Source organism: Capricornis sumatraensis, chromosome 21 (genome assembly GCF_032405125.1).
Source record: "Capricornis sumatraensis isolate serow.1 chromosome 21, serow.2, whole genome shotgun sequence".
Classification (NCBI taxonomy): domain Eukaryota; kingdom Metazoa; phylum Chordata; class Mammalia; order Artiodactyla; family Bovidae; genus Capricornis; species Capricornis sumatraensis.
In genome coordinates this window covers 16,554,876-16,580,584 of record NC_091089.1, presented here as the reverse complement: position 1 = coordinate 16,580,584, position 25,709 = coordinate 16,554,876, and the positions used below count along the sequence as shown (strand labels likewise).

General features: G+C 35.7%; 1 protein-coding gene across 1 annotated transcript in view; it reads left to right on the top strand.

Annotated features, from left to right (window-relative positions):
• PIK3C3 (phosphatidylinositol 3-kinase catalytic subunit type 3) overlaps nt 1-25,709 on the top strand; it is a 163,950-nt gene that overhangs the window by 124,589 nt on the left and 13,652 nt on the right. The window contains exons 21-22 of the mRNA XM_068993631.1: nt 7,651-7,725; nt 21,521-21,689. Coding sequence (XP_068849732.1) covers nt 7,651-7,725; nt 21,521-21,689 — 244 coding nt within the window. The remainder of the gene's footprint in view (nt 1-7,650; nt 7,726-21,520; nt 21,690-25,709) is intronic.

Sequence of the window (25,709 nt, the reverse complement as noted above, 5' to 3'; positions counted from 1 at the left end):
AATATATGAATTTTTGCCCAGCTAAGAAATGTTAATATTTTTCTACTTGAAGAATACGTATAATCCATAAATATTGACTAAAATTTGAAAACCCTGCTCACTTAATGAGAGTATTGGAACAATATTTTATATGTGCTAAATGTCATAGGATTGTGCCTTTTATATAATGTTTCCTTTTTTTCCCAAGAGCTAATGAGAATATGACTTTTCTAATGTTAAAAAAAAAGCTGTTTAAATTGTACTTGTACAGTTAACTCCAAATTAGATCTTCTTTCTAATAAGAGCATTACACATTTATTCATATCCTGATAACAGACCTTCTCTTTATCTTACTTTGAACATTCTTCTGCTTTCTATATATATTGCTCCATTACAAAATACTTTTTTTGTGTTTCAATGAGTTTGGTAGCATTCCAGGTAATGTTAGAGGTTGAAAGCCATTATTTAAAGATAAGTCAATGCAGCATTGTACTAGAATCTGATTTTTGGGCATTATCATATGGATACATGTATAACTTTCATTTTAAAAAGTAACATTTTAGGTTTTTGGTAGAGGTTAAGAAGAAGAATACAATTAGTTATGGTGTCATTTTATTTCAGATTATGCAGGGTTTCAAGTCTGTATCATGAAAGTAAATGTGGGAACACTGATTATTCTCACACTCATATCTTTACTAAGGAAAGGGAAATGGTATTGTTTATTTGTCTATATTTCTCTATATTTTACTTTAAATCAGAGTTGTTTTACAAAATCAGTTTGAAGATGTTTATTTTACTTGGAGTCAAAATACTAATGAAAAGCATGCTTTTGACAAGGTTGTCTGGAACAGGTATAGTGTCCCATTATACTCACAGAATATTTTCAGTTTTCCTAAAACTCTTCTGTTCTCTTTGCCATCTCAAATCATCCTGAATATTGTTTATGTCCTCAGTTTCTGAGGCTTATCTTAATCTTGCATCACATATCTTTTTCAGGATGTAATCTTTTCTCTGAAGTGTTGATATTTAAATTACTGAAACACCCCCAAATACTCACTTTCACCATGAATATGTATGAAAGAGAGAGATACCATATGCTGTCTCACTTGATGTAAAAAGAAATTTCCTGAAATGACATTTCAAGAAATATTTATTACCATAACTCACTGAGGCAGAGTAAAACGCTCTTTCTCATATACTTTTTATTACTATTGGAAAACAATCCAGTAATAACAAGGAAATATTACTGAAAAAGCAAATTTGATGACAAAGCATAGTTTATAAAAACCTCTTACTTTATCAGTAGTTACTAAGTAGTGTCCGACTCTTGCAACCCCAATTGGCATGTGGCCCGCCAGGCTCCTCTGTCCTTGGGATTCTCCAGGCAAGAATACTGGAGTGGGTTGCCATTTCCTTCTCCAGGGAATCTTCCCAACCCAGGACTCAAACCCAGGTCTCCTGCATTGCAGGCAGATTCTTTACCAATTGACCTACAAAGGAAGCCCTACTTTATCAGTAGAGATGAGCATAATTTATGCATGTTTGTTTATTTGAAAATTTTAGGTCAAAAATATTACTGCTGTACATGTGAATAATTTTCATAGAGATAGCTAAACAACTTGAAACTAGTGATAAAAAGTAAACTAATTCTAATTTATAATTAATAAGAAAGCCAGTATCACATGACAGTTCAGACACACTCATAACGTAACAGTGTTCTTTCAGAGGCAGGAGTTTCAGCTGTGTTCATATGCATATATCAGTAGAAGTTTTGTATTTTGTATCCTTGACAAGTGGAGGCCAGATTTCTAAGGGAATCCCTTACTAGTGAACACACTGTGCTAATTAGTTCTAATATGTTCTCAGTTCTCTTTACCCATACCAGGAGTAATGTCCTTCAGTAGCTCACTAATTTTTAAGTGGAGAGCTTTCATTCATTTGTAAAACTGCATATTTTGCAGCAGTTTTAGAGTAGGGCTACCACAAGTATCATCGAACAGCATTGGCTTCACCTGGGCACTTGTTTGTAAGACAGACTCTCAGGTCTTTCCTCTGCAGATGTTGGGTCAGCATTTCCACACAGGATTCCCAGGTACATTAGAACACTAGAGAAGACTTTGATATGTATAAGAATCACTCTGGCTACTGGCCACTGGAGATTCTGATGCAATAGGAATGAAGTAGGGCTTAAAAGTTTGCATTTTTAACAAGCTTCTGGATAGTAGTAAAACTGCCAATCTGTGTATCACATGTTGAATAGCAATGCCTTAGATCAAATATTGGTCCATTTTTCCCTAAAACCATTCAGACAGTAAATATATTTATGCTTTTTAGGCCTGGTGGTCTCTGTTGCAGCCGTTCAGCCAGGCCATTGTAGTGCTCAAGATATATTGAAATAAATGGGTATGTCTCTGTTCCAATAAATTTTCTTTATAAAATGTAAAAACAGAGGGAGACCAGTTTGGGCTGGCAAGCTGTATTTCCTCATCCGTTAGGTAAGTGACCCTCAAGTCTCCCAGTAGCCTACTAACAATTCCTTTCACCAGAAGTTAACATGATCTGACTGTAATGGTTTACACACGTAAAAGTTACTTTCTTCTTTGTAAGAAGCCCAGGTGTAAGCCGATGTGGTTGGAGTTTTAGCTCTTTAGGGATATTAGGGTCAACCAAGGTCTCCTGGTTAGTTCACTCTAAAAATGCTAACTGTTAAGACTCTATTTGCCTACATCTCGGTGAACAGGCCTAACTTCAAGTGAGCCTGGGAAATGTCTTTAGTGTAGGCACATTCTTGCTCCAAAAATCTTGGTTTAGTTTTGTTTTAAGGAAGAAATAAAGATAGGATATTGTGTTGTTGGCAAACCAGTGGTCCTTGTCACACTACAAACTATATTTTGAGAATAACTGATTTGTTTAGTCAACTGTAACTGATTTGTAACTGATTGATAAAATGCGGCAGTGGGCACAGAATTGGGAAAGGTCAGTTTTCATTCCTGTCCCAAAGAAGGGCAATGCCAAAGAATGTCCAAACTACTACACAGTTGCACTCATTTCACATGCTAGCAAGGTAATACTCAAAATTCTTCAAGCTAGGCTTCAATAGTATGTGAACTAAGAACTACCAGATATACAAACTGGATTTAGAAAAGGGAGAGGAGCAAGAGATCAATTTGCCAACAGCCACTGGATCATAGAAAAAGCAAGAGAATTCCAGAAAAATATCTACTTCTACTTCACTGACTATGCTAAAGCCTTTGACTGTGGATCACAACAAACTGTGGAAAATTCTTGAAGAGATTGGAATACCAGACCACCTTACCTGCCTCCTGACAAACTGGTCAAGGAGGTCAAAAAGCACCAGTTAGAACCAGACATGGAACAACAGACTAGTTCCAAACTGGGAAAGGAGTACGTCAAGGCTGTATATTGTCAACCTGTTTATTTACTTTATGCAGAGTACATCATGTGAAATGCTAGGCTGGGTGAAGCACAAGCTGGAATTAAGATTGCTGAGAGAAATATCATGCAGATGACACCACCCTTATGACAGAAAGCGAATTAAAAGGAAGAACTAAGAGCCTGATGAAAGTGAAAGAGGAGAGTGGAAAAAGGCAGCTTAAAACTCAACATTAGGAAAACTAAGATCATGGCATCCGGTCCCATCACTTCATGGCAGATAGATAGGGAAACGGTGGAAACAGTGACAGACTTTTTTTTCTTGGGCTCCAGAATCACTGTGGATGGTGACTGCAGCCATGAAATTTAAAAGATTCTTGTTCTGTGGAAGAAAAGCTGTGACAAACCTAGACAGCAAACCTAGACAGAAAGCAGAGACATTACTTTGCCAACTAAGGTCCATATAGTCAAAGCTATGGTTTTTCCAGTGGTCATGTATGGATGTAAGAGTTGGACCATAAAGACAGCTGAGTACCATAGAACTGATGCTTTCAAAATGTGGTGTTGGAGGAGACTCTTCAGAGTCCCTTGAACTACAAGGAGATCAAACAGTCATTCCTAAAGGAAATCAACTCTGAATATTCATTGAAAGGACTGATGCTGAAGCTCCAGTACTTTGGCCACCTGATGTGAAGTGCTGCCTCATTAGAAAACACCCTGTTGCTGGGAAAGACTGAAGGCAGGAAGAGAAGGGGATGACAGAGGATGAGATGGTTGGATGGCATCACTGACTCAATGGACATAAGTTTGAGCAAACTCTGGGAGATGGTGAAGGACAGGGAAGCCTGGTGTGCTGCAGTCCATGGGTTCACAAAGAGTTGAGCATTACTGAGCAACTGAACAGCCAGAAGAAGTGAAAATTTTTAGACTAGTAATACGATTAGAAGCTTTTGGGATGACAGTATCTTTCATTCATTCACTACATATGAATATATTTTGAAATAGATATACTTTTATATCTAGTATTAGAGTATGGTGAGTTATTCTTAAAAAATGTACTTGAAATTAAATATGTTGCTGAGTGTTGCACCCATCAAAGTAGCCACTTTGTACTGTTTGGAGGGGGGGGGGGTGTATAAATTGACATAGCCACTATGGAGAACAGTATGGAGATTCCTTAAAAACCTAGGAATAAAGCTACCATATGATCCAGCAATCCCACTACTGGGCATATACCCTGAGAAAACCATAGTTGGAAAAGACACCTTGTACCCCACTGTTTATTGAAGCACTGTTTACAGTAGTTAGGACATGGAAGCAACCTACATGTCTGTAGACAGATGAATGAATAAAGAAGCTGTGGTACGTGTATGCAATGGAATATTACCTAGCCATAAAAAGGAACACATTTGAGTCAATTCTAATGAAGTTTATGAACCTAGAGACTATTATACAGAGTGAAGTAAATCAGAAAAATATTGTATTAGTGTATATATATGGAGTCTAGAAAGATAATACTGATGAACCTGTCTGCAGGGCAGCAGTAGAGACACAGACACAGAGAACAGACCTGTGGACCCAAGGGGCAAGGAGTGGGTAGGGAAAAGAGAGAGTAGCATAGAAACATACATTACTGTAATATGTATACTAGGTATCCAGTGGGGTTTGTTGTATGACTCAGAAGATCGGACAGATGCCATGTGACAGTGTAGAGAGGTGGAATGGGGGGAGAGGTGGGAAGGAGATTCAAGAGGGAGGGGATATGTATATATACACACACACCTATGGCTGATTCATGTTGATGTACGGCAGAGACCTACACACTATTGTAAAGCAATCATTCTCCAATTAAAAATGAATTTTAAAAAATAGCCATTCTGAGAAGGAGGAATTACACAAAGTACAATGCAAAAGTGGTGTGAGCGATGGAGTCTGACTTAGGTTTAAACCCCAGTCCAGTGACTTTGGACAATCCTGTTAATATCTGGAACTGGAGGTTTTTTCCATTCAGTGGATATATATGATACTTAATTTACATCATTAAAAGGGTTAGTCATAATGAATGTAATGTGTTTACTTAAAAGCCTAGCCTTCAATAAATTATAACTTTATAATTAGGTTGGTGCAAAAGTAATTGCAGTTTTACATTGTTGACATTTGCCATTTAATATTGGAATACATTCTTAAATAAATGTGGTAATTTTATTCATCTTTTTAATGTGAATTTCTCACTTCATGTGCTTTTGCTAATGACTTATTGCTTTGGATTTTATATCTATTTTAGACTATAGAAATCACGTTAGACACAAAGCAAATTCAAGCGATTGTTTTATTCAAGTTCAAAATGAGTCATAAAGTAGAGGAGACAGCTCACAACATCAACAGTGCATTTGGCTCAGGAATTGCTATCAAATGTACAGTGTAGTGGTCATGAAGTTTTACAAAGGAGGTGAGCAAAGTTTTGGCTTGAAGATGAGCATAGTGGCTGGCCATTGGAAGTTAACAATGACCAATTGAGAGCTCTCATCGAAGCTGATCCTCTTACAGCTGCATGAGAAGTTGCCCAAGAACTCAGCGTCCACCATTCTACAGTCATTTGGCATTTGACACAAATTGGAAAGGTGTAAAAGTTTGATAAGTGGGCTGACCACAAATCAAATAAATCATTGTTTTGAAGTGTCATCTTATTCTGCACAACAACAACAAACCATTTGTCAATCGGATTGTGACACGCAATGAAAAGTGGATTTTACATAACAGCCAGCAACAACCAGCCCAGTGGTTGGACCGAGAAGTTCCAAAGCACTTTCCAAATCCAAAGGATGCACCAAAAAACCGTCACGGTCACCGTTTGTGGTCTGCTGCCCATCTGATCCACTACAGTTTTCTGAATTCCAGTGAAACCATTACAAAATGCTCAGCAAATTGATGAGATACACCAGAAACTGTAATGCCTGCAAGCAGCACTGGTCAACAGCATGGGCCCAGTTCTCATGAAAATACCCGACTACACATCTCAGAACCCAACACTTCAAAATGTGAACAAATTGGGCTATGAAGTTTTACTTCATCCACCATATTCCCCTGACCTTTCTCCAACTGACTACCACATCTTCAAGCATCTTGACAACTCTTTGCAAGGGAAACGCTTCTGCAATCAGCAGGATGCAGAAAATGCTTTCCAAGAGTTCATCAAATCCCAAAGCACAGATCTTTGTACTCCGGGAATAAACCAACGTAGTTCTCTTTGCTAAAAACATGTTGATTGTAACAGTTCTATTTTGATGAATAAAGATCTGTTTGAGCCTAGATATAATGATTTTAAATTAAGGGTCCAAAACTACTATTACTTTTGTACCAACCTAATAATTGAAGATTGATCTAATGGTAATGGTGACATTGCTTAAGTCATTTTTGGACTTACGGTGTGGCCTTCAGATCATGTATCAAATGAACATTAATAATATTAATTGAATTGAGACAGGATTAATGCCATTATTAACAAGTGGTCTGATTTTTATTTTCCATAGTGACTGAAATAAATATATGTTTGTAAATACTGGCATAGTCATACATGTATTTGCAAATTGTATTTATTGTTAGGTTATTAATGAGAAACAAAGCAGAAAAAATTCAGCTTCAAACAGATGTTATTTGCTTAAATTTTTTGAGCATTTTTCAACATGTGCCAGGTTTCCAAATTTTATGAGAAAGAAAAAAATGAGACAATGACTGGTCCTGCTTATGTAATTTTTCGTAATTTAGAGGATTATGTTATGAACTTCATACATGTTTTTACAACTCAAGTGAATTCATTCATTGTTCTGTCTGCTGGCACTTCAAGATTATTTCTCTAAAGTTTGTTTTAATTTTACATTTACTTTTGTCATTGTATAGATAAGATGGTTGTGGTATGATTGACTTTATTATGTATGTTCCCACGACCCTTTTTTAACTGTCATTCTTAACATATACCCAGTTTGAAGTGAGAAATGATAGACATGTGTTATAATTAAGGTTTCTACAATCTCACTTAACTTTGGTTAAAGTGACTTTTTAACAGTTTGACAGAATTTTGCATGATATTTTTTCTGATGAAAATAATAATTTGAGTTTCAAGTGATATTTTCTTTGAAAATTTAGGTAAGAAATCGAAGAGTAGTAATCAGTTTAAAGTTAAAGTAGCTCAAACTGCCTTTGTATTCAGTTGTATGTGTAATCTGGTTTGCATGTATTTTTCACAATTCTTTTGCTTTTTGTTTTTGCCTGTTATTGCAGCTGGATATTGCGTGATTACATATATTCTTGGAGTAGGAGACAGACACCTGGATAACCTCTTGCTGACAAAAACAGGTAATAATGGCTAGTAGAAGATACACATTTTATATGCCAATGATTTTTGCTGTGGAATCTACTTCGTAATAAAATAAGTTGCCTAAGTGAATATAAATTATAGTCTTAGAAATCCCTGTATGATACTTTTAAGAACATATAAAGGAAATGCCTATACTTTTAAGAATTTCTATAGTAGAAATCCTGCAGATGATTATATAGCCTTTACTTCTTGAAATGCCTCCTCTAGTAGAAAGCCCTTACTGTCTGCAAGTAGTCCAGTTTATTACTGTACAGCTCTAGTTTTAGAGTGTTTAAATATTCTTTCTCTTATCAAACACCAATAAGTCACAGTGTCAGTCAACACTGAAATCACATTAACCTCCACATTTAATTCTTTACCTTTTCCCCTTGGAGGTTTTTGGAATAATTGTCCTCATCCTCCTTCTTCCTATTAACTCCTTGGCCCGATGGCTTTAAACACCTTCTCTGTGCAAACAACTTCCAAACTTTCTCTATTTCAATCGATTTCACTAGCTATTTACTTGAAATCCTAAATATACAGCTAGTTGTAAAAGTTATTTTCTTCTTCCACTCCTTGCCTAATAAACTGTTCCTTGCTTGATTTTCCCATCTTAATAAATAGGAACATCATCTACTCATTTGTTTAAGCCTCAGAGTTGAGAGTTATTTTTAATTCCACTATTGGCTTCATTTCATATATCGAACATATATTATCAGATTGTTATCTGCTGCTCACTAAAATGGATAAGGAAGTTAACCCCTCTCTTCATTTCCACTGCTTCGACCCCATTTGAAACCACCAGTATCTTTTGCCCAAACTGTTTGATTATAATATGAACTCTTTAATGTAGGCATTGTGGCTTGCCCAACTGGTTTGAATGTCTGAATGTGAAATCACTCCTGTGTTGAGCCAGTGCTCTTGTTTTGTTCTTCCTGGGAAGCTCTTCTGTCAGATCTCTGCAAGACTTTGGTTACTGAGCTTAAGTTTGAATGGCATCTTTTTAGAATAGCCTTTTCTAACTCTTGAGTCTGAAATAATGTATACCTGCCACCCCACCCCTCTCCATTACTCTCTACTTACTATATTTTGTTTTCTTTGAAGCACTTATCACTAGCTTAAGTTACCTTTTTCTCAAATACAATTCAACAAGTATTTATTAAGCACCTACTATATTTTAGGTGTGGTTCTAGGTGCAGGGGATACCAAACAAAAGAGACAGAAATCCTAGCTCTCATGGAGCTTATTGACTTCTTAACATCATCCATCCTCTTCCATTCAGGATGTAAGTTGCCTGAGAACAAGGACCTTGTCCATTCACTGTGCCTCCAGAGCCTTGAAACAACATTCAGCTAAAATGTTTGATAAATTATTGTTGAATTAATGAATAAATATTTCTTCTCTTCTGTAGAGCTTTTTCTTCCCTATGCCATATGATCCAAGTTTTTTCATCCCTCCACAGAAAGTAGATTTTAAAGTACCCTTAAAATAGTCTCTCAGGTAGTGTTATTATCTATTAGTCTTTCTTCAAATTTTCATGCCAAGAATTTAACATCCAGTGTAGCCTCACTAACTGCTAATATAATAACTATTTATGTAATCTGCAATTTCATATATTCAACTTTAAATCTTTAGTGTGAAAAATGATCTGGTAAAATTTGCATGTGGAACTATGTCTGTTTCAAGGCCATACAGTCCCTTTAATAATCAAAGCCTGAAGGAATGTAACCAAATTGAATTGGAGGTTGGAGGTTCTTGCCACATTTATTCATTTAGTAAAGTATGTTTCTATAAAATGTTATGCTATATTTGGAAAAAATAATAATTTAGAAAATATTTGCCTGTGTTGTTTTTTAGCTCTCTTGTTCAGTTGAATCTTTTAACCACAGAATCAAACTACGAAAACAATTACATTTGTTTTTATATTGTATTCATTTTATAACCACAGTGGAATTCTTTAATGTATAGAGTAGCAATATATCTATAATATTTAGGTGTTGTTGTAGGTGCTGGCAATTCACAGATCTTACCTGTCTCTTCTTTTAGAAATAGATAAATAAGAGACCTTTTTCTGTTGGACTTTGAGAACTGTTCTGTCTTGTTTGTCTATGTATATTGATGGGGATACTTTAAGAGTTAAGATTTGGAAAGAAAGGTCTATCTAATATACTTTTTTGGCCCAGGTCATAGATACTTGCAGAGAAGGAAATGGCAACCCACTCCAGGATTCTTGCCTAGAGAATCCTTTGGACAGAGGAGCCTGGTGGGCTGCTGTCTATGGGGTCGCACAGAGTCAGACACGACTGAAGTGACTTACCATGCATCCATGCATTGGAGAAGGAAATGGCAGCCCACTCCAGTGTTCTTGCCTGGAGAATCCCAGGGACAGAGGAGGCTGACGGGCTACAGTCCATGGGGCTGCACAGAGTCGGACACAACTGAAGCAACTTAGCAGCAGCAGCAGCATAGATACTTGTGGAAACCAAATTGTAAAATTTCAGGAACAGATTTTAAACTTCTTGTCACCAGTTTTCCACTAGAGGGTGCTCTAAATTTTGTTTTTGGAAAATAAAAACTTACCTTAAAATGTGCTGGGTAGAAAGCATGTCTGTTTCTTTTAAAACAGCATTTCTCTAAGTTATTTCTTCTTAATCTCTCTAATTATTTCATCAATTTATATTATACAGAAAGTGAAAGTGAAGTTGCTCAGTCGTGTCCGAACTCTTTGCGACCCCATGGACTGTAGCGTACCAAGCTCCTCGGTCCATGGGATTTTCCAGGTAAGAGTGCTGGAGTGGAGTGCTGGAGTGGAGTGCCATTTCCTTCTCCAGGGGATCTTCCCGACCCAGGGATCAAACCCAGGTCTCCCACATTGTAGGCAGATGCTTTACTGTCTGAGCTACCAGGGAAGCCCAAGCATTTTAAATCTTCCTCACTGGGAGAAATATTTTCAGTTCTGGGGTTTAGATTGAATGAAATTGGATTATGTAAGGAAAAACAAGCTATATCAAGACAAACGGAAGTATAATACATTCCTCAATTTCCTGAAGTTTATAATGATTTATTTTAAAATGTTTGTGTCTCTAGTTGTTTTTTACTAACAGTCCATATTTCAAAGTAGTTTCAAGTTATGTTAATTACATATGTTATAATTTGAATAGCGCTTCCCTGGCGGCTCAAGCAGTAAAGAATCTGCCTGAAATGTGGGAGACCTGGGTTCGATCCCTGGGTTGGCAAGATCGCCTGGAGAAGGAAATGACAACCCTCTCTAGTATTCTTGCCTGGAGAATCCCATGGACAAAGAAGTCTGGTGGGCTACAGTCCATGGGATCACAAAGAGTTGGACATGTCTGAGCAACTAACACACACACACACACACACACACACAATTTAAGCTATATCATATATATAATGAAAGTTGCTCTGTCGTGTTTGACTTATCATGTGCAACTCCATGGCCTGTAGGGGTTAATATGTCATAGGAGTTAATATGTCAGGTTCTGAAGTCAAATTCTTTGAATTTAAATGGTCCTTCCACCGTTGGATGACTGAGCATGTTATCTATCTGTGTCTCAGTCTCCTCTTCTCAATGTATAATAATAGAATCTCTCTCCTGTGTGAGAGTTGAATGATTTAATATGGTAGAATTTTGTATGATACTGAGTACCTAGTAAACAAACATCCCTTTTGGGCTAACTATTATGGTCTTGTTTATTTCACCACCAGAAAATAAGAATACATTCCTTTTTTGACTTATATAGCTGTTATCATAATTGATAACAGCTGGAATTATAATTTTAGAGAGAAGCAAGCAATGTATTTCTAACTTTTTTTTTTCCTACTCCAGAATCCAAACGCCTTCAAGTTACTGCTCTCTGAATTCTCTTTTGAGAGGCTCATTATTTTAATAATATAGGAAGGTTTTTAGAAGAAAAAGTTTGATTGATGATTTAATACTATCCTTTCAGTACTGTTGCCTGAAAAATCCCATGGACAGAGGACCCTGGTAGGCTACAGTCCATGAGGTTGCAAAGAGTCGGACACCACTGAGCGACTTCACTTTCACTTTTTCAGTGTTTTAAGGTGAAAGTGAATGTGAAAGTTGCTCAGTCATGTCCAACTCTTTGTGACCCCAATTTTCCAGCTGAGAATACTGGAGTGGGTAGCCTTTCCCTTCTCCAGGGGATCTTCCCAACCCAGGGGAAGATTTATTTTATTTTAAAAATAAATATGATTATTTGTTTTATTTTTTTAGGACATATTTGCAGGATATCGTGAATTCATGATATTCAAAATCTTAAGTAGAATGAACTTAGTTACTATTCAAATGGTCGTGCTTTCTCAGCTGTTCGCACTTGTTATTCAGTTTGGAGGATTAAGCATACTGTAAAGTCTAAAACTACAGACTTATTTTCTTAATGTGCTTGTTTATTCTCTGGAATATGAGAGAAGGGAATATAAATAAAGTTTTGTGCATAGTAGGCACCCAATAAATGTTTTGAAAGAAATAAATGAACTAGGTTTTTTCATATCATTTTTTATCTTTCTGTAGGTTACAGAAAAATCTATATCCTATGAAAACTTATTTTTACTATAGACTGTGGACATACTATTATTTATCAGTTTGATTTGTATTTCTCAGTTGATATATACAGAAGAGAACTAAACACATAAGACCTTCCCTTTTTATCCATAAAAACTTTTTTAGTCTTTATTGATCATTACTTTAGATGTTTAGTGAGAACTTGTCTTCCTGAGAATAGTTTTCTTTTGAACATTATTTAAAATCTGGTCTTTTGAAAGTTTCTTAAATATTCAGTGTCGGGAAGTAAGTCTTTTTGTTTACTGAAACCTGTCATAAGGAAAATGTTAATAGTTTCCTTAAAGCTGCCTTTTTTTTTTTAAAGGTTCTTTGAGAAGAGCATTGTTTCTTCTCATAGAGGTAATAAAAAGTAATAGAGAGCTATCCTCATTGTGCCTAAAGAGACAGAGATTACTTCACAGAAAGAGTAATTTAGATGGGGTCATTAAGAACGTGTTGGATTTGTGTGGGATGCAAATGGAGAAAAATATGCAGTCCAATAAAATACCCCGAAGCTGAAATAAGCCAGGCCTTTTCAGGTAATATATAGTCTGGTTGGAGAAATTTGAAGTCAGATTGTGCAGAAAAGTCAGTCTACTTCCTTTTGGATCACCTATTATATGACAAACCTTAATTCATGTCACTGAAACTGAAGTAAAACTATAGATTAGGGTAGTAAATATTTTAATATAAGTTTTATCAGATTATGTATTCCTTAATGCTGCATAGATACTATTTTGCTTCAAAATGAATAACTTGAGGAGCGATTACATTTTGGTGTATTTTTAAAAATTTGAAGTTTCATAAATGAAAATGTTAAAAAATTATTTTCATAGTAACCCCTATAACCAGAAAAAGTGTCAATTTTTAAGCTAGTGAAGTTGAACAGCACAAGGAAACTATAACCATTGGTCTGAATCATCATTTAGATGATTCATCTTGCCACTGTCCACTCCACAATGACCTAACTGAAGCTGAGAGTTGTACTCCTTGACATAAAGTAGATCAGAAATCTTCAAGCTTCTGAGTGTATCAGAATCATCAGGAGAGCCAGTTAAAATACACACTGCTGGTCCCCAGGCTTAGATCTGATAGGGCCTGAGAATTTGTTTTAGTAGCAAAGAATTAGATATGATAGGGCCTGAGACTTTGTCTTAATAGCAAAGAACACTATGAGTAATTATCTGAAATGGTAATTAAGATTCTTCTTCCTTTTTAAAATCCTTTTTTTTTTTTTAGTTTTTAAAACTTTTTATTGTATATTTTAGTATAGCCAATTCACACTGTTGTGATAGTTTCAGGTGGACAGCAAAGGGACTCAGCCATATATATATGTGTCCATTCTCCCCCAATCTCCCCTCTCATCCAGGCTGCCACGTAACACTGAGCACAGTTCCTTGTGCTCTACAGTTAAGTTCTTGTTGGTTATCCATTTTAAATACAGAAGTTTGTTCCTGCCCTTCCCAAATTCCCCAACTATCCCTTCCCCCAGTTTTTTCCCCATAACCATAAGTTCATTCTCTAAGTCTGTGAGTCTGTTTCTATAAAAGGTATCATACGATATTTCTCTTTCTCTGTCTGACCTACTTCACTCAGCATGATAATCTCTAGGTCCATCCATGATGCTGCAAATGGCATTATTTTATTTTTAATGGCTGAGTATTATTCCTTTGTATATCTGTACCACATCTTCATTATCCATCTCTGTTGATAAACATTTAGGTTGCTTCCATGTCTTGGCTATTGTAAACAGTCCTGCAGTGAGCATCAGGGCACATGTGTCCTTTCAGATCATGTTTTTCTCCAGATATATGCCCAGGAATGGGGTTTCTAGGTCACATGTAGCTCTATTTTTGTTTTTTTAAGGAAACTTCACACTGTTCTCCATAGTGGCTGTACCAATTTGCATTCCTACCAACAGTGTAGAGGGGTTCCCTTCTCTCTGTACCCTCTCCAGCATTTATTGTCTGTGGATTTTGATGATGGCCCTTTTGACTGGTGTGAGGTAATATCTCGTTATAGTTTTAATTTTTATTTCTCTATTAAACAGCAGTGTTGAATAACTTTTCATGTGCCTCTTGGCATCTGTATGTCTTCTCTGGAGAAATGTCTGTTTAGGTCTTTTGCCCATTTTTTGATTGGGTTGTTTTTATGATATTAAGCGCCATGAGCTATTTGTAAGTTTTGGAGACTAATCCATTGTTGATTGAATTATTTGCAGCTATTTTCTCCCATTCTATGGATTATCTTTTTGTCTTCTCTGATTTTGCTGTACAAAAACTTTCAAGCTTAATTAGATTTCTATTACTGTGATTTATGTCAAAGAGTGTTTTGCCTGTTTTCTTCTATGAGCTTTATACTGTCTGCTCTTAAATTTAAGTTTTTAATCCATTTTGAGTTCATTTTGTGTATGTTGTAAAGAATGTTCTAATTTCTTTTTTTTTTACATATAGCTGTCCAGTTTTTCCAATCTATTGAAGAGACTGTCTTTTCTCCATTGTATATTCTTCCTCCTTTGTCAAAGATAAATTGCCTACAGATATGTGGGTTTATTTCTGGGTTTTCTATCCTGTTCATTGATCTACATTTCTGTTTTTGTGCCAGATTCTTACTATTTTGATGACTGTAGCTTTGCAGTATAGTCTGAAACCAGGAAGCCTGATTCCTCCAACTGCATTTTTCTTTCTTAAAGTTGCTTTGGCTCTTCAGGGTCTTTTGTGTCTCCATACAAATTTAAAATTATTTTCTAGTTTTGTGAAAAATGCCACTGTAGATTGCCTTGTGTAATATAGTCATTTTGGCAATATTGATTCTTCCATCTAAGAACATGGTATACCTTTCCATCTGTTTGTGTCATCTTCAGTTTCTTTCATTGTTATCTTACACTTTTCAGAGTACAGGTGTTTTGTCTCATTGGATAGGGTTATTCCTAGGTATTTTATAATTTTTGATGCAATACTAAATGTGGTTGTTTCTTTAATTTCTTTCTAATCTTTCATTGTTAATATATAGAAATGCAGCATATTTTTGTGCTCTAATTTTGATCCTGAAACTTCACCAAATTCATTGATGAGGTCTAGTAGCTTTTGGTAGCATCTTTAGGATTTTCTCAGATGGTAAAGCATCTGTCTACAATGTGAGAAACCTGGGTTTGATCCCTGGGTTGGGAAGATTCCCTGAAGAAGGAAATTGCAACCCACTACAGTACTCTTGCCTTGAAAATCCCATGGATGGAGGAGCTTGGTGCAGGCTACTATCCATGGGGTCGCAAAGAGTCAGGCACGACTGAGCGATTTCACTTTCACTTTAGGATTTTCTGTGTATAATATCATGTCATCTGCAAACAGTGACTGTTTTTCTTTCCAATTTGGATTCCTTTTGTTTCTTGTTCTCTGATTGCTGTGGCTAGGATATCCAAAATTATGTAGAATAAAAGCAGAGAAAGTGGATATCCTTGTCTTGGTCCTGATCTTAGAGAAAATGTTTTCAGCTTTTCACTGTTGAGTATGATGTTAGCTATAGATTTGTTGTATATGGTCTTTATTATGTTGAGGTATGTACACTCCATGCTCAGTTTCTGGAGAACTTTTATCATAAATAGTTGCTGAGTTTTGTCAAAACCTTTTCCTGCATCTTTTGAAATGATCATGTGTTTTTTTCCTTCAATTTTTTGATGTGATTTATCACACTGATTTGCGGATAGTGAAAAATCCTTGACTCCTTGGGTTAAATCCCACTGTACATGGTGTTTTATTCTTTTAATTTATTGTTGGATTCAGATTCCTAGTATTTTGTTGAGGATTTCTGCACCTGTGTTCATCAGTGATTTTGCCATGTGATTTTCCTTTTTTTGTGATATCTTTGGTTTTTGTGTCAAGGGGATGATGGACTCATAGAATGAGTTTGATAGTTTTCTTTCTTCTGCAATTTTTTTGAACAGTTTCAGAAGGATTATTGTTAGCTCTTCTTGGAATTTGCCTGTAAAGTCATCAGGTCCTGGACTTTTGTTTGTTGGGAGTTTTTAAATCACAGTTTCAATTGCAGTGCAGTGATTGGTCTCTTCATATTTTCTATTTCTTCCTCTTTCAGTCTTGGGAGAATGTCCCTTTCTAAAAATTTGTCCATTTTTTTCCAGATTGTCCACTTGCCATACATGTTGTTGCATACTTGTTGCTCTTACAGTTGTTTGTAAGAGTCTCTTATGATCCTTTGGCTAAAGGTTTATCAATTTTGTTTATCTTTTCAAAGAACCAGATTTTAGTTTCATTGATCTTTGAATTTTTTTTTTTTTTTTTGGTGGGGGGAGGTCTCTGTTTCATTTATTTCTACTCTGATCTTTATGATTTCTTTCCTTCTGCTAACTTTGATTCTGTTTATTATTATTTCTCTGGTTGCTTTAGGTGTAAGGTTAGGTTGTTTATTTGAGGTATTTCTTGTTTCCTGAGGGAAGATGGTATCATTGTAAACATCCTCCTTAGAATTGCTTTTGCTGTATTCTGTAGGTTTTGAATTGATATGCTTTTCATTTTCATTTGTCTCTAGGTATTTGATTTCTTCACTGTTTTTCTTGTAGTTTATTTCTAATCTCATAGCATTGTGATTGGAAAAGGTGTTAAGATTTCAGTTTTCTTCATTTTATCAAGGCTCGCCTTGTTGCCCGGACCATGGTCAATCCTAGACAATGTTCCATGTGCACTTGAGAAGAATATATATTATGCTCTTGGATGGAATGCTCTTTAAATATCAGTTAAATATCAATTAAGTTGGTCTCATCTGATGTTTCATTTAAGGCTCTATCCATACTGACTTTCTGTCTAGATGATATGTCCATTGATGAAACATAGAACATGAGAGATTCCAGTAGAGAGAATAAGCAGAGGTATAAAAAAACAATAAGTACAGTTTTGAGATTGGTTCCATTTAATTATTAAATAGACAAAAAGAAAATTAAGAGAAACTCTACACTAAAAATTGTCTTCACCTATAATTTAAAAAATACTTCCATGTCACTAATGCAAATAGACTTGCCTAGTGGCTCAGATGGTAAAGAATCTGCCTGCAGGTCAAGAGACCTGGGTTCAGTCGCTATGTCAGGAAGATCCCCTGGAAAAGGAAATGGCAATCCACTCCAGTATTCTTGGCTGGAGTATTCCATGGACAGAGAAGCTTGGCAGGCTTCGGTCCATGTGGTTGCAAAGAATTAGAAATGCAAATAACAGGAAAATTTAATTAACATCTGTTATTCTCTTTATACTTCTAGTCAGGGACAAAATAAGGTAGTTAAAGTGAACATTAAGTTTGTTTTATGTACACTTTGCCCCTTGACTATTTAACATCAGAGATTTGAATAAGACACACTCCCTGAATTTTTTAAATATTTTCTTAAATTTCATGAAGTGCATTTTAAAATCTCCTAAAATTTAAATTTACAGATGTTAACTTTAAAAAACATTCTTTTTTTATGAAGATGAATTTTCTTAAAACATTGATAGCCTTTTTTCAAAATATATTCCTCTTTGAACTTGCAATGCATAGTAATAGTTTCATAGTTAGATATTGAATCTTTTATGCCTTATAATTATTAATTTTGCTCTTTGAGAATTTTCTTACAAGAAGGATAGAAGTATACTCTTCATTTGCAGGCAGTGATGCAAGCTGACATTGGAATTCCAGTAACACCTGTTACGAAATGAAGAAAAGTGGGACTAAGTTTCCTATTAAAAGCATTGAGCCCATTAAATAAACTCCATGTGATGGTTGATACCATTTGATACATGATTTATTAAGGGAAGCAGTTTTGAATCAGAGGTTCTTAAGATAAGCTCTCTACTCAAGTGGTAGGTTTCAGTCAGAATTATATAGATAACAAGACATTATTTAAATGATTAAATAAAACTAAGAAAGGATTATCTGTACCTGTGATATTGTAAGCTTCTCATTTCTTCATCTTGTGAAGGGTAGAATGGGATTTGTCTAACAAAGTAGATACTAAGTGGGAATTCCAGGATAATGTCTGGCAAATAAATATTTGCTGATGCCACGCAGAGACAATGAATGGGACATAAAGAGAAATTTTTAACAAGCAAACTTCTCCAGGTACCTCCCTGTCTAGGCACATAATTCGTACTGTGATTAATCTATGGTGAATAGGTCTCTTCCTGGAACAGATCCTTCAACTAACTTTTTTTAGGCAGCTTTGGGGAAGGTCAAAGTTTCTTCCTTTTGAGATTTGACTGGTTTCAGCTCAAAACTAATCTTTATGCCAAAAAGGTATTTTTGAGTGGAAAGTTGTACCTCCCCTATAAGACTTTAACCAGCCCTCTGATTTTAACAGAATATTTTAAGCCTGGTATATCTTTTTTAAAAAAGTAATGAGATAATTTCGATAAATGGAAAAACTGATTTTCAGTGCAATAGTTACATTAATGATAGCACAGGAAAATGAGACTTGCCACCCCAAAATGTTTCTGGCATTTCAAGCTGAAAACAGTCAATTCCTAAAAACCCCTGGAAGCACATTTGACCTTACCCCTAACTCCCTGAAAAGTTTAGATACAGTACCTATGCCAAGAATAGACCATTCAGCAGAAATATCTGCAAAGAATAGTTAGGTGTGATAGATGAGGCTCCCGGAGATTTAGAGCCGACTCTGTGCCGTCTATGGGGTCGCACAGAGTCGGACACGACTGAAGTGACTTAGCAGCAGCAGCAGCTGTGTCCTGTTGTCTCTGCAAGGCCTACCAAACATTTGTTTTCCTAACATTTGCTTTTCCATTTCCATGCCTTCCTCACATCTGAAGTGTCAACCCTACCCCGACATCCTCCTTTGTCTTTAGCTGAAGATGGTATTTAGGGTGAGGGTTTCATCCATTTTGGGAAGTTACTTGATTTTTCTGGATCTCTTTCATGTATGTACGTGTGTATGTGTGTGTGTGTGTGCGCATGCGCTCAGTGATATCTGACTCTTTGTGACTCCATGAACTGTAGCCCACCAGGCTCCTCTCTCCACGATATTTTCCAAGCAAGGATACTGAAGCAGGGTATTTTATACCCCAGGACATCTTCCTGACCCGGGGATTGAACCCACATCTCTTGTGTCTCCTGCATTGGCAGGAAAACCTGGGAAGCCCCTTTGGTTTGATTTTCTCCTCTTAATGTGTCTCATATCAATATAACTCTTAGTCCAGCCATAGAACCTAGGAAAATAGAGGATAATTTCTTCTTCCTGCTCAATGACTTTTTCTATAGCCATGGTATGATAATGTTTAAATCTCTGGTTAGTTGTCACTATCAGCATTCATTTTTAAGCTGTTGTTTCTCTTTGTATAAGAACTCCCATGTCCCATATTTAGTATAGCTTCTGTCAATTCCAAATAATAGGCAGTATAGTTTTCTTTACTATTGTGGGAAAATAGTGCTAGTATCTATCTTGAACTTCACTTAAATTTAATATTACTATTGCCTAAAATTTAAACTTTTTTATTACCTTGTGTTGGCAGTTTTGAAGTTCTTTCTCACTTTCAGAGTTTAATGTATTGTTTAGTTTAAGGTATTATTAAACTATTATTTGTTTATTATTAGTAGTAGTATTTACGATTAAACTAATAAACTAGAATAATGTTATATTCTAGTTAAATTTATTATTTAGCTTTTCTTTGTAAGAAAGATGCCTGAAAGTATTGCAGAAAATAAGATTGCTTATCTCTTTAATATTTAATTAATATATTGATATTTATTTTTGAACAAAAATTCAGTATTTAAAATCTAGAATGATGACTGTATACCAAGTACTGTGTTAAGTATTAGCTATATTATCTCTTTTCATTCTGCCAGGAGATAATTATCAGTATTAACCTGTTTTGTAGACTAGAAGGTAAGGCTTAGAAAGGTTAAGTAAGTAACTTTATCAGGGTCATGAACATGATCAAGGGCGATATGAAGTGTTTTACTAAAGGGCCTTTATACTCCTGACTCCGAGGCCTGCCAGGGGATCACTGCTTCCTGAGAGTTTGTTACCACAACTGGAGTCAGTTCTGTGCCCATCTTTGTTTCGAACAGTGATCGAATGACACTGTTTATAATGTGTATAAAGTTCACAGATAATAGTGACAATGCTCAGAGAAAGGCATAGACAGAAGGGTAAGCTTAACATTTTAACTGGATAGAATCACTGTCTAAAAATATTTTTCAAGAAGGCTGAAGTATGTGAAAATTCAATACAATGCATCTCAAGAAGGAAAGTTTTTGGCTTGTGCCATTGAGGGAAAGAAATCTAACCTTCCCAAATGCATGATGGAAGAAAGGTTTTCACATAAAATAGGTCAGAATGCATTATAGGATAAATAAAAGGGGGCACATTGCACTAGGGAAGTTTTTGGTTGGCTTTTTAAATGAATCAGTGTCTTAATTCAACATCGAGTGCTTACTAAATGCTAGAAACTATTCTGAGGTTGGGAAAACAGGTCTAAATCCCTGCCTTAGTGGTACTTAGATTGTAGAATCCGAGAGGTTACTTTTAGTATTTTAATGTGCCTACTTAGACCTACTTGTAAATTAAAGATGGTTTATGAATTCAGTGGTGAATCATTATCCAAAGTGAATCATCAGTGACATTCTTAAATATCTGACCTATGAGTTTAGATGACTGTTCAAGGGTTTCTCTTCATGGGCACTATAGTGTGTTCAGCCCTTGGCAGAGGTGAATACTATGCTTGGTTTCCTAGTCTGCAGCTAGTAAGTGACCCAGTTAATTGTAAATGGTTCAAATAAAGCTAACAATATAGTTTGAAATTTGGTAGATGTTTTTGAAGGTCGGGAGAATAGTGATAAGTTAAAAGGAAGGATTTATCTCAAGAATACTTAAAGAAATGATCCTCCTTTGGCATAAGAAATTTGCTACAGTATACTAATTTCTATTAATACTCTTGACAGTTGTCCAAGCTTTAGCCATTTTTGATTTTGGACATCTAAAAGTAATACTTTTAATTTTAAAATATTACCCTGGGATTTTAAGTATAGTTTCATCTGAAGGAATGTGAGCTTCAAGGAGCTAAAATATGCTCTGAAGGCTACTCCTGAGTCTCGAGTTACAGTATCAAACAATTTAATGGACTTCATCATGAACTAATATTCTTTATGAAGAGACACTGCTTTACCAATTGTGAGATACATATAAGATTCTGGAAACAAATGAGTTTCTTATCAACATCCAGGCAAACTCTTCCACATAGACTTTGGATATATTTTGGGTCGCGATCCAAAGCCTCTTCCTCCTCCAATGAAGCTGAATAAAGAAATGGTGGAAGGAATGGGAGGCACACAGAGTGAACAGTATCAAGAGTTCCGAAAACAATGTTACACAGCTTTTCTCCACCTTCGAAGGTAAGTTGATTTGTTTGACGTAGAGAATTTTGGTAAATTCATTTCACAGATCAAGAAAAATATTTGTTTAAATGTATTCCCTGGTGGTTCCGTGGTAAAGAATCCTCCTGCCAATGCAGGAGATGTGGGTTCAGTCCCTGGGCTGGGAAGAACCTCTGGAGAATGAAGTATTCTTGCCTGGGAAATCCCATGGATAGAGGAGCCTGGAGAGCTATAGTCCATTGGGTCACTGAAGAGTTGGACATGACTTAGAGACTAAAACAATAACAATACATTTTTTTATCATCATTCTTTTTCCGAATGACACAGGCAACAGTACTTGTTAATGTATATTTGATGACTGTTTTGATAAGCAGTCTGATTTAAAAGGAAAAAGATAATTTCTTGCTTTCTCACTAATTATCTGACTGCTAAATCCCACCAAATCCCAGGGAGGTTGACATTACACAAGAATGAACCATTTAGCTAACTTGGAATGATTATTTAAATAATTTTTATTTAATCAGCCTTAGTTTTAGTTTTGAGAAACATTCTGAGGTTTGTTAAACAATTGAATAAATGTTGCATATGGTTTTGTCTGTCTTTAGTACCACATCAGTCATTCTTCTTTAGAAAAAAGCTATTAATTTTTTTCTCTATCCTTTTTTTCCCAAGGCCATTATATCTCTGCTTCCTTCATCCAAATTTACTTAGGACTGAACATCATGTATCATCAGGAAAAAGATAAATTAAAAGTCATGTTTGTTACATTCAGAACTTTGCTCTGATAATTAGTCAAAAATGATGAATCATTTCACCCTAACTCCATTTTTAACCTAACTAATGCAAAATGAATATTAATCCACCAGAAAAATCCCAGCTTGGGAGACCACCTGTATTCTCTTCCAGGTGAATATATAACCAGTAGAAATGAGTTGCCTATGCATGTGGGCGCTGTCTTTTCTGTCTTTGTAACTTCAGTTTATGGACACTCAGAATATGTGTGTTGAATAAAAACCTTCAATAATTGTATGAAAATTCCTGCTTCATATCTTGAGTGAAGCCATGTTACCAGGTTATATTGATGCTACTGGTCCCAGGTAAATGGCTGTCCTATATTAATGAGTTTCATCTTTACAGTGGCTCACTAGGCCTTCACTGTTAACTCAGGCTCTACTGCTGTCACAGATTTTAATGTACATTTTACAGACAGCCACGTTATTATCCTTTGGGTGGTAGAGTGGCCCAGTTTTACTTTCTAGAAATGCTGAAAGAATAATGAGAAGATCAGTGCCTGATGATGCAGAAGCACTTTCAGAGATGAAAGTTCCACTTTAATACCTGGAATTTTTAATTTAAAATAGTCATAGCTAGATGAAAGTTTGGCAATCTCAGTGAGGAGACAGACAAGATAATATGAAATGATAACTAGAGAAGTGTCAAAGGTGCTCTGCCTTATTGAAAGCAGAAAGAAAACATTGAGCTTTATAAACTTTCGTTGATAATGGATTAGTAGCAGTTCAGCAAAATGAGAAAATAGAGGCAGATTGTTTGTGTAGAGCCAAAGTTAACTTTCTCACTACTAAGAAAAATCATGAAGACTAATCTACCTCATTTTATGTTAAATCTTCATGAACATAGTTTTAATTTTTTATTTTCAGCAATTTTACTGTTAAAATTAGCTGGGCCTTAATATTTTTGTAAACATTTATTTTTTAATGTTGTATTTTAGAATATGCTTCTGTTAGTAAAAATTTCCTTTAGGACATAAGAATTAGCCAGATAGCCAAAAGTTTATTTACAAGAATAGTTGACACACTTATTATTAGGGTGTCAACCTTGTTCTTGTTCTTTTCATGGTTTTTGTTGATTGCTAATCAATAAGAAATCATTGAATACATTGTGATCATATAAACCAAGCAACCTCATTGGAACTAAGTTATGAATGGTTATAGTTATACAGATGCCAGAACACATTTTATGGAGTGATTTTCATGTAACAAAATGCATTGTTATACCAATAATGAATTGAAAATTTTATTTTTTGAATACTCTTGTGGCAGCAGTAGTAATGCTCAAACATTGTAAATGTTAAGTATTGAAGGAAAACATAAACTTCTCTTAATCCATGTTTATGCCAAACACCATGCTAGACACTGCTGATACAAAGAGAGCCTAAACTTTTCAGTAAAAATACTGAAGTTAGGAATGCATTTTGCTGTATCAAGCAAAGTTCTCACACTGTCTTAGAAGATGTCTTAAGTCACCAAATAGTGAATCTGTGGATCACACTACTTTTCATTTTTAACCTCATTTTTTTTCCCTCCTGGAACTAGTACACTTATTAAGGAAATATTTTTATAGAATTCTACTCTGATATTCACTGCATGCAAAAAGGATAAACTGTAGGGGAAGCAGACCTCTGAAATGCTATAAGAACCTCACTTGATGTAGTTAATGATTTTTATTCTTAGTATTGAAGATTTTTACTGAAAAATCTAGACCATCTTTGTATAGTCAGTGAGTAACTTGGTGATTGGTATAAACATGGGTAAGAGAAGGAGTATGTTTTCCTTGAACACTGTGCTCAACCTTCTTCTACTTTATCAAAATCTTATTTATATCACATCCATCTTTACATCTTTGTCTAGACTTAGTTTTGCACTTTTCTCAGTCTCATTTTTTAAACCTTATCCTTATATTTTCTTTTGATAATTGTTTTAAAGATTTTTAGTAACCGTAAATCTGTTTTTCTCGATAGGATTTGAATAACTGGTGTTTAATTTCTGTTTGTTGTCACTGGTTCTGTTTTAAATAGAAAATGTAGGTTTAATGGCAACAGATGTAAAAGATTAATACAGTTGAAATGTAGTGACAAATAATCCGCAAAGTAATTGGATGTTTAAGCTTCTTAGAAAATATTCCACTTTATATTTATTTAAATTGTTTCCCTTTGCCATAATAATAGAAGCATGGGTGGTTTCATATATGTGTATATGTTCAGTCCTGTCCGACTCTTTGCAATCCCATGACTGTAGCCCACCAGGCTCCTCTATCCATGGACTTTTCTAGGGAAGAATACTGGAGTGGCTTGCCATTTCCTACTCTAGGGGTTTTTCCTGACCCAGAGATTGAACACACGTCTCTTGCATCTCCTGTACTGGCAGGCAGATTCTTTACCACTGAACACCTAGAAAGCCTAGTTACATTTATACCATCAGATAATCCAGAAACATTAATATGTGCCTTTTACAAAAGGGACACATATTGGACTATAATAAAGGCAAACATTTTAACATAGATCCTAGCTGTGCATGAGAATCACTGGGGATCTTTGTTGGGGAGGGGAGGCCAAAACAGTTGCAGCCCATCAGTTTCAGTCGGCCTGGGACTTGGCCCAGGCATTGGTATTTTTAAAGAAACTTCCCAGGTGAATTTAATAGGTAGCCAGGTTTGAGAACTCATGTACACTCGTAGCGGATTTATGTCAATGCATGGCAAAACCAATACAGTATTGTAAAGTAAAAAAGATTATAATAAAAAATAAAGAGCACACACACACACACACACACACACAAAAAAACAACTGAGCCTTGCATTCCTCCCCTTGAGTTATCCTGTGGTAGATTTCTGAGATTTCCCCTATGGCAAGACTGGGAGAAATCCTATATAGTCAACAAAGCAGAGCATGAATTATTAAGGATTCACTGAAAGAGTATCATTGTTTTCATAACCCTAATGCATGGCACTTTGTTGTATCCTACTGACACCACAGTCCTTACAGCCTTCTCCATGGACCCTCTTCTGTATCCCTTTCCTAGAAACCATAGAGCTTAAAAAAGATCCTGGTGCCTTGCAGTCCTTACAGCCTTCTCCATGGACCCTCTGCTGTATCCATTTCCTACAAACCACAGAGCTTAAAGAAGTTCCTGGTGCCTTGAGTCCTTACAGCCTTCTCCATGGACCCTCTGCTGTATCCATTTCCTACAAACCGCAGAGCTTAAAGAAGGTCTTGATGCCTTCCTGCTCTGAAATGCCGTT